We start from the raw sequence: 10,624 nt of genomic DNA on the forward strand, positions 1-10,624 counted from the left end.
AATCCAATTATAAAAAGTCATATAACAGCGCAGGTGAAAATAAAAGGATCAACGAATAGGCCTACAGTCAACATAATATTGAATGCTGAATCCGCGGGAACAGGTTACAATATTCTCATCTCCTGTTAACGCACGACAAAATATTATTGGCAGTCATATCTTGCTCAAGTTATCTTTTAAAATTCGATGTTAGCCTATCGTTTTCAAGAGCAGAAATGTGTGATAGACCTATGTTACAGTAAACTGATTCAATCAGCCAACTTACGTTACTCGTCTTCGATTCCGTCGTCTTCAACTTTCGCACGTCTTTCGTTAAAAAATATATGAGGCCATGGTTTCGCATCTAGTACCATGGAATTATCTTCTTTAAGACTATTTTTTGTTTAAAGAAATATTTTTAAAATACGTATAGTATTGGGGTAGCACGGCTACTGATGTTATAGTATATGGTATTTTTTTGATATACTTTGAACTTTGGCTGAAAGCTGCATCAAAGGGAAGCCTGTCTTGGCTTGTGATATATTTTAACAATAACCGTTTCTCGGTGTTTGCCTTGTTTGAATTAGTTGGTTTTATTAATCCTCAACAGAATATGATATATGCTTACAATTTAATATTGTTGTTTTAATATAATATATATTTGAATATATATATATTGAACTCTACTTTCGCTTCATAAAAATACGTAACTAAAAATAAGAAAGAGATACTAGCTTCTGAAAAAATGTTCGGGCTTCAGCACTTACACAGAAAATGATTGGTCAAAAACATATGCTCATGCGCAATATCTGACGTATTAGTTGGCAGAGGCAGAACGTTGTTTTGAAAGGGGTTTCTTTAAACTTGTGGTCTCTTGAGATCATTTATATCCAAACCTTCTATCAAAATGACACGTAAGTGTATCACTGTTTTACACATAGCGTTGATTTTATCTCAGTTTTTTTTACTATTGTTCTGTAAAAATATCGTATTCTCTCCATCTCAATTTGTAGGCCTTTTTTTTTTACCCAAATTTACTGACCATCATGCAATATTTACATCAAGACACTCTCAAAGATAAATATATTACCAGTACATTTTATTCATAATTCAGGTGGGAACCAGCGTGAGAAGGCCAGAGAAAAGAACATGAAAAAGCAACAAAAAGGTCCTGGTAAAAAAGACGATAAAAATAAGGCCACCAGTCTGGAACTAAGGAAAGAGAGGTAGATATCAATATGACAGAAGGCAAGGCCTTAAACAGTTAAAGGACGCAGCCAGATGTTTTGATATGAATCATGCACGGCATAGGAAGAGCAAAGCTCTAATTGTTTATTTTATTTTCTATTTCATGTAGAAGGCATAATATGAATTTAAGGCAAAGCCTCAGAAGAGCGCAGCTACATGTAAAAGATTAAGATTTTAACATCATAACTTTATATTGTCTATATTTTTCTACGAGATAATAAAATATTTCACTGACATGCACATACTATCGATAGTTAGAAAGAATTCAAAATAGTTCAATATACTTCAATCCTGTTTTTATCAGATGCAGAGAAAACTTGGCAACATGCCATGCTATCAAAATACGCGCGAATCTGTGCCGTCATCTTTGGCGTCAGGTTTTATGACATCACTGACGTCATATATTGGACCAGTACATTTATTGCGTTGTTCTTGTATATGTGTAAATCAAAATTACTTACAGTAATTTTAAAACATATACTGAAAACATATTTAGTCTAGTACAGAAATTTCAAATCTCGCCGTGCTGATAACGAGAATTAATTAAAACATGGCTGCCTACATGGAGGCGCGAGAATTTTCCCGCGGGACACAATTTCAAAGTCCAAGGGGTACTGGAATGTATTGGATTCTATATGCTCACACACGTGTTATGGTTAGTAGAGCTTCGCTCTACGCGGCCTTCGGCCGCGCAGAGAGCTGCGCTCTTATAATTTAGAAATAAAAGTAAATACTTTAAATATAGAAGTATATGATGTAATAAACTTTAACTATAGAAGTATATGATGTAATAATTGTCTAGCATAAACCCAAAGAAATAAACTCAAAGATTCAGATTTCTCTGTGTCCATTCAAGGCCCAGATTTCTCTGTGTCCATTCAAGGCCTAGAGTGCTGCGTATGTTAAGCCTTTGATTTCGCGCCATTTGTTGACGGATGTGACGTCATGATTCCTTGTGCTCATCTTCATTCGCCTTGGTGGATATTTTGACTGCATTCGATAGCTTTTAATTTTCATAATGTTATTATTATTATTTAAAAATAAAAAAAATGTTTAATTACTCCTATTATGCATTTGCATTAGTTAATTATATATTTACTGGGGAGAGCAGTACCGGAGCAATGCACAACCTCCCCATATGTATAAAAAAAAATGGCGACCGCAAACTGAAGCTGTCAGTGTGTAAGATTGAATTTTGAAGATTGTGTTTTTTCTTATATTTTCGTGTATGTGTTACCTTAGAAGTGCTTTGCACTTCGTCTTATTATTATTATTATTATTACACATTATTTTGAAAGGAACATTGTCTTGCGCAGCTCATGATATTGCACATTTTTTTTTTTAATTTTCATCTTATTATTTTAGTAAAGTAACAAACTTATTCAGACATAAAAGGTACAGAATGGCAAAGTAAATTCTAATACAACCTCAGTTTTTAGTCTAAGATATGCAGACGTACCATGTTACAATGATGCGATGGTGGAAGAATGGCGGAAAGTGGCTTCTGATTAAAAAAGTTGCTATCATTTCATTATTAGCTCACCTGGTCCAAAGAACCGAGGTGAGCTTACGGGATACCGCAGCGTCCGGCGTCTGTCAACAATCAACTTCTTCTCCATAACCGCTGGTCGGATTTCAACAAAATTTGACTGGTAGCATCCTTATGGGCTACTAATTGAAAATTGTACAAATGATGGGGGCCTGAGGGGCGGGGCCAAAAGGGGTCAATTTGGCTATTTCCATATAAACGACTTCTTCTCTGAAACCAAGCATGGGATAGCACCCATAATGCAATGGTAGCATCCTTATAGGGTGGGGATTCAAAATTGTACAAATGATGGGGCTAACCCCCCAGGGCCTGAGGGGCGGGGTCAAGAGGGGTCAATTTGGCTATTTCCATATAAAGGACTTATGCTCTGAAACTGAGCAAGATATAGCACTCATAATGCAATGGTAGCATTGTTATAGTGCGGGATTCAAAATTGTGCAAATGATAGGGCTGACCCCCTGGGGGCCTGAGGAGCGGGGCCAAAAGGGGTCAATTTGGCTATTTCCATATAAACAACTTCTTCTCTGAAACCAAGCATGGGATAGCACCCATAATGCAATGGTAGCATCCTTATAGGGTGGGGATCCAAAATTGTACAAATGATGGGGCTGACCCCCCGGGGGCCTTAAGGGCAGGGTCATAAGGAGTCAATTTGGCTATTTCCATATAAATGACTTCTCCTCTGCAAATAAACATGGGATTACGCTCATAATGCAATGGTAGCATCCTTATTGGGATTTGAAATTGTACAAATGATAGGGCTGACCCCTGGAGCCTTAGACGGCAATAGACGGGGGTCAAAAAGGTCAATTAGGCTACTATTTTCATATAAATTACTTTCTCTCTGAACCTATGTATTGGATAGCATATTTGTATTGTATCAATAGCATCATTGTATGGTTGTGATTCAAAATTAAACTTTTGGAGTCAATTTTGCTATGTTTTCTAATTGTCAGAGTCTTTGTGATAATTAATAAAAACTACTGAACCAAATTTGTTGAAAGTTTGCAGAAAACTTCCATGGCCAAACAGTCAACCAAAATTGTGAATTAAATGGTCCCAGCCCCCCAGGGGTGGGGCCAAAAAGGGTCAAATAGGCTAAAACTTCAAAAATCTTCCCCTGAAATGGTAGAATCAAATACTCTGTATAGATGGAAATATCTTAAGGTCCTTTACAAAAATTGTGAATTATATGACCCTGGGGTCCCTTTAGCTTGGGACCTCTTGGAGAGGGGGCCATATTGGTCCTGACTGACCCCCAGGAGCAGAGGGGACCTGACTTGGGCTAAAAGGAGTCAAAATAACTAAAACAATTTAAATCTTCATAGGTCTTAAGGTTTTTTACAAAATTTGTGAATTTCATAGACCTGGGATCTCGGAGTGAATTTCATAGACCTGGGATCTCGGATTTTCCCCTGGCCAGAGGATCAAATTTACTATACAGTAAACCTCCGGTTAATTCGAACCGCTGGATAGTTCGAACACACAATTTTTTCCAGAAAAACGATAATTTTTTAGCTAGTGATTGTTCGAACACTGACTTTTTATAATCAATCCTATTTCGGATAGTTCGAACACGTCAAATTATGAATGTAAAAGTAAGATTTTTGGCGGAAAACCGGCGCAATGGGGTCCCTATTGCATATTGCAACAGTTTTGATGTTTGGAATAAAGATTGTATAAATGATCATTATTATGACCATACGACAGATAAGTAATGAACATTTTAAGCCATAAATAAAAATTATTTATGCCAATATATCGTACACAAAGCAGCAAGGCCAAATGTTTAATCTTAGGCCCCGACAATGTATATTTAAATTCGCTGTACCTGATGGAAACACGTGGAAGAAATCGCCAATGTTTGTTAAGTCCAATCTAGATACGGATATCAGTTTAAGTTGACATTAAGATATGCATTCAATCTATCCTTAATCAGCCAATCAAGGTGTTAAATTACCTGTAAACATGTGCGTGCCTCATGCTGGCTTGGCCAGGCCAGTTACGAGGTGTCACAGCGAACATCAAAAGCCAGCCTTGGGTCACAGCAAGTGAGTGTGATTACATATTCAGCTCCAGCCAAAACAATCCACGTGTTGGGTAATTGAACAATAGATACGTAGCTTTTCATCAGGTTAAAACTAGTTACATCATTTTAGAAGCAGACAATATGCAATCGGATTTTGGACAATCTGACAGTCACAGTGTGCTTGTGACCTAATTTTAGAAATGAATGTAAACAAATATTCTCAACAGCAGTTTCGTAAATACAACCAGATTTTCTTTAACTAAAAAAATTAAAAAAAATTTTTTTACGTTTGTTACGAAATATAACAAAGATCTAACTAGATTTTCTGTGGTTTAAATAAAGTTTCTATCTCAGTTAACGGACGTCGATGTAAATTATGGGCTGCGATCGTGAACGGTGCTGTTTGGGGCCTTGTCCCCGTGCACATATGCATGCGGCTTCTGCTACGCAATTAATTATAAATTCACCAATTAAATGCTCATGATTACGAGAAAATGGTTGAATATAATATCTTCAGGAAACTAAATATTTTCCCTATAGATTTTCTGCCTTACATTGCTTATGCCAGGTACATCGGTACAAAACTGGTTTTTACTGATTTCAACTCGGATAGTTCGAACTCAAGATTTTTTCCTGAAGCTTAATTTCAGATAATTCAAACTGGTCCATCAATATTTATTTAATTTTGTTCGAACTAACCGAAGGTTTACCGTATATAGGAAAAACACTTTTATGAGCATTTTTTACTCAATTTTCGTAGGAAATAAGCTTAAGTCAAACTTTGTTAGAAATATTACCCTGAAATATATCATTTTAACATATCTATATCGGTCCTCACTGACAGACCCCCCATGACCAGTGGGTCGGGGCCAAATGCGGTCAAAATGACAAAAATTTAAAAAAAAAAAAAAAAAAAAAAAGGTCTTCTTTTGAATTCAGAGACTTGATGGAACCAAATAATACTCTTCATATATATTAAAAAGTCAAATTTATAAAAATCGCTTGACTAAATTCAAGGGCCTGAACGGCCAATATATATGTTGTGTTTATATGTCTTTGTTTCATTCTGTATCCGATGGTGACTGCTAAATCCCATGGGCCTCTTGTATATAGACTAATGCTTAATAAGTATATACCGGAATAGGGCTGAAATGATTAGTAATTTTTGTATTCGATTATTCGGTCACATGTAATCGATAATACTGACTACTGAAAACGTCCGCCATGTTTTGATATCAACTAATAATAACACCTACTGTAAGATATGACAGAGCACATGCCTTCGTAATATAAGCCTACCAATAAATAAGAATAGATTTATTGACAAAGCAAACATTTTTACCCCAAATAAGCTCTGAATTCCGTCCCTGTATCATCTTCTGTAACATCGTTTAAATCCAGTCTGCTAACCCGCTGTTTTGACATGACCTTCACACCTACGACTAATCAACTAAATCTGGATGACCAAATTTTCGTCAATGAACTTTTTTATTTCCATGATAAAAAAAAAAAAATCAATCAACAGCTCTTATCTTCAATAAGAATATGAAAAAACATACTTTTTTATGATAAACACATGCAATAGTAAAATTAAAATGTTTAAGACTACTGCTCCTTCTGCTTCCGAGCATCCCGGTGGCGATTAGGCCTCCCTGACGTAACAACATGGAGCCGTTTCGCTAGTGAAAGTTGGCGAACAGCGCAGGGGTCGACATTAACGCTTGTCCGGTACCAGAAGAAAACAGACACATGATTACATACTTAAACTTTATTTCAATCAAGAACTCCACTTGCACATTTGTTATTGTATCATAATCGATAACATGTCATACCTTAAGTTAATGAAACTTAAAGCAGCAAAATAAGTTATGTCGGACAAGTAATAATTGCATTCGGACAAGTGAATTAACCTTTCACTTGCATTGTCCAAAGGGACAAGTACATCTAAAAGTTAATGTCGACCCCTGCAGCGTACCGCGTGTTGCAACTTGCAAACTTTCTCATGACATCCACTTTCTCATTGATTAATGAATTTTTACTTCAACATAGACGCAATTTAACAAGTATTTCTCACATCATATAATATGCTTTGTTGAGTTCAAAACGTGTACATAAAGAGATGCACTTGCTATGCATTTTACAATTAACGATTAATAAAATCTTAAATCGATTATCAGCGATTAGTTTCATTAATCTAATCGACTCTGATTATTCGAATAATCGACTCAGCCCTATACTGGAAGCATGCTTGCTAGCTGTGTTGATGTAGCTCTGAACGAAGGACGAAAGATTTCTGACAGATGGTCGTCGTCAGATCTACGATTTCTTCCCATTGCCCGTAGTGAAAATGTTGCATTTCATGTGTGTCATGTAATTTTGTAATTAAAATCAACAATATCAAACATTTTAAACATAAAATAATTATTTATTTACCCACCTCCATGTCTAAATTATGTTTTGAAGCACTTTTGAATGGCTCTCATCTCCGACACGGCTCACTTGGCCGCCATGATGCTTCTCGTTAGAAAGTCTCGCGCTCCAAATATATGTATGGCACCTTGTACCATATATGGAATGACCTACAAATGTTCACTACGAAAGAAATATAATGTCAAAGTTTTTCACATGAATTTTAAAAATTATTTTTTGCTTAATTCTTTCATATTTTCCCTAATGAGGACGCCGGGGGCTGGTAAATGTCTTAGGAGGGGGCCGTTATTTGAGACCATTTTTAGATGTTTTTTTCTGAAACAGACTATATATAGTCATCTTGCTTTTAGTTTTGTATTTTTCTGAAACTTCTATAACCAACTTACGTTTTGAAGTCAAGTAAGTATTGAAATTACATTATTATGAAGAAATGTATGAATATGTCTGTTTCACAGAATTTAGCATTTCATGCTAGCCTCTTTGTTTACCATGCATACACAAAATGGTGGACGGTGCTTTCGATTGCTTTTTACCGACAAGAGCACACAATAAAATGCTTAGAAATGATAACATTCCTGTTATTTAGGAACCTTTATCATATATATACAGTAAATATTCATAAAACCTGTATAGACATCGCTAAAATATTGTTGCCAGTTAGTCTTCATCCAGACACGTGTGTGGGGTATTCAAGTGACACGTTTTGTTTTGAACATGGCCTTCTCGCTGTTTCTATGTGTAAACACTTGACAAAGATGTCCTAAGTTGTCCAATGCAATCAATTTAATTTATAGCTGATCGGATATCTGTTAAGCATCAGATTGATGTGAAACAGTATTTTATTAGCGTCTGCAAAGACAAGTCGTCACAATCTGGCACAAAAATGGTATGAAATTAGTTGATTTTTTCAGCAAAAAACGTGGGGGCGCCCTTATTAGAGGAGGCGCTAGCGCTCTTAATAGGGAAAATACGGTACTTACATTTGTTCAGTTTCACCATGTTTATTCTTAGTTTGTTGGCTTTTTAAAACTTTTAAACATATTTTACCTGTTGAGTGTTTCCGGTAAATCAAATATGGCGGCGTATTTGAACAGAATTATATACATGTGTTGTGTTTGCCTTTGATTTTACCAATAATAGTTGATGAAACATTATAATCGAAAGGTTTGTGAATTGAATATTGATCATAGTTGTCAGAGCAATTCGTTCTAGCTTGACTCCTTAATTGGGTCCACGATCAGCCCCAAATATAGTTTAAGACTAATTTAAATACAAATGCAATACAGAGTGCAAAATATTTTTTCTTGCTTTTGAAGCGTTTGATAAAAAGTGATCATGACCAAATGACAAAGTTTTAATTTTTATTTTAGGAAAATACAAGTCAGGGCTTCAGATTTTCTTTCCTCAACATGAAATCATGCCATGGTGCCATGTTCTTTATCTGTGTTGTTCTTTTTCAGAGATGCTGAAATAATGCGACAAAAACAATTAAAGAAGCAAGCTGATGCTGCTGCTGCTACGGGTGGTGCTTGTGGAGGAAAATGAAAAGAAAAAACAATGAAAATCACTTATAAATATTCTACGTATCATCATCGACTTTTAAAACTTCAATCTGTAGATATTTTATGCAGTGAAGAGGGAACATTGTTATTCTGGAACAGAGTTCCGTGGACCTTGATTAACCTGGTTAATCCTAAACTATGAGAAAATGACTAACCTGGTTAAACTTCAAGATCAAGAGGACTTTCGACCCCAACGGTGTACCTGGGTAAACGTAAAGTCTGGAATGATCATGTTCCATCCTTCACATATTCATTCACGGACGGAACATAATGAACTGTTTGTATAATTTGAAGTAAAAGATGAAGTCTTAGTATTGAATAACAGTTTAACAAGAGGTTCAAAAAAAGTCAATAGAAAATTAGTGTTGTTTTGTACATGTACTTCATGATACAGATGCATGCCCTTCAATAGTATAATACTCATGCTGATAGATATGAACGTTTTCTGTGCCATTGGTCTATAGTTATGATTAAAATATATTCAGTGAAGGCCTGTAATAGTACAGATGTACAGTATGTTACTGGAATAGTATTGAGCAGCTCTTGCTATTTACAGATACACTTTACAGACAAGAATTTGACATTGGTTTCATTGCATGGTACACTTCACAAAGGCAAGAATTTAACATTGATTTCAGATTTTTTATCACTTCCTCTTGAATACCAGATGTTTTGGGACTTTAAATCGCATCGTGTAATTTCCATTGTGTCGAATTGAAGAAATATTCATATATAGTTCCTTTAAATTTGATATTACCGAATTCTTAATTGGATTTGATAAAAATCTGATAAAAATAAGATATGGATAGATTTATATTTTACGAAAGGTTTTAGAGATCATTTACTATCAACAGGTCAGATCTGATTTGGAAATTTCAGATTCTCTTTTCACCAGTATATTTTGGTGATTTGGATTTTCTTTCAAATGATTAGTCAAATTTTTAATGAATGCTTTCAAGCTTTTAAGAAAGAGTAAAACAATATTATTTTATGTTTGAATGTGATTATTTTTGTATACATAAAACTATATTAATTAGTAATCATTATTAATTTTATTTTCAGTTTATGAAAATTAAGAGTTATCTCCCTTGTTCTGTGTCATGACATACAGATCACAGGGGCTATGTACTAATTCTGGTGACTTTTAATTTATACATAGACACAGTAGGACCTGAATTGTCAGCAAGCCCCTGTTGTACAGATAGCTGAGTGGTTTAGAATCAACTGGTACACTTATAAGTTACGATAAGTTGTTTTCTTATATAGTTATTCAGTATTAAAGATTTCATAATGGCCTCTAGATCTATTTGAGGAGGAAAAGAAATTTAGTCACAAAATAGTTATACAGCTGTTTTGCCATTTCTATCATGCATATGCAAATTCTAATTTTGATCTAGTAATTGAAAAATGTAATATTCATGTCAAATTTTGTAGAAAATAAAAACACTATACATGAAGAATTTTCAATGAAAAATGTGATATGTTTTGATTTTAACGAAGAGGTACGGTTGTATAAAATGCATCAATACTTATGACAATATTTTTTAGTTATACTAGAGGCTAGGTTCATTTCCTGCTCAGTAAATCTATCTGCTGCCTATAAGGTTTGTATAAGATCAAGTCTAGTGATAGTTAGATGTATAGTGATCTACCAATTTTTGTACAGTTCATATGTTGTAAAATTATCTTTTTTGGAGAGAATTTTCATCGATTCATTGTCTTAATGCAAATACATAAAGGAAGGGTATGTGGAAAATTAGACTGCCATGTCAGGTTTGGTTTAATGGAAATCTTCACTAAATAAATACATACATGCTTTTGCAAAAA

The 10,624-nt window shown here is 34.8% G+C and overlaps 1 protein-coding gene and 1 long non-coding RNA gene across 3 annotated transcripts in view; one reads left to right on the top strand and one right to left on the bottom strand.

The window, feature by feature from the left end:
- LOC138332995 (activated RNA polymerase II transcriptional coactivator p15-like) overlaps positions 1 to 403 on the bottom strand; it is a 32,798-nt gene extending 32,395 nt beyond the window's left edge. Inside the window, exon 1 of one of the 2 annotated variants that reach the window (XM_069281085.1) lies at positions 266 to 403. In XM_069281085.1, the coding sequence (XP_069137186.1) occupies positions 266 to 343 (78 nt within the window). In that variant the 5' untranslated portion in view covers positions 344 to 403. The remainder of the gene's footprint in view (positions 1 to 265) is intronic. The other variant, XM_069281086.1, reaches the window with a different exon arrangement.
- A 332-nt stretch (positions 404 to 735) lies between these two features.
- LOC138332997 (uncharacterized) lies at positions 736 to 10,624 on the top strand. The gene is made up of 3 exons (XR_011209921.1): positions 736 to 893; positions 1,094 to 1,205; positions 8,696 to 10,624. It is a non-coding gene; the product is annotated as an uncharacterized lncRNA (long non-coding RNA).

This window comes from Argopecten irradians, chromosome 10 (assembly GCF_041381155.1).
Source record: "Argopecten irradians isolate NY chromosome 10, Ai_NY, whole genome shotgun sequence".
Lineage (NCBI taxonomy): Eukaryota > Metazoa > Mollusca > Bivalvia > Pectinida > Pectinidae > Argopecten > Argopecten irradians.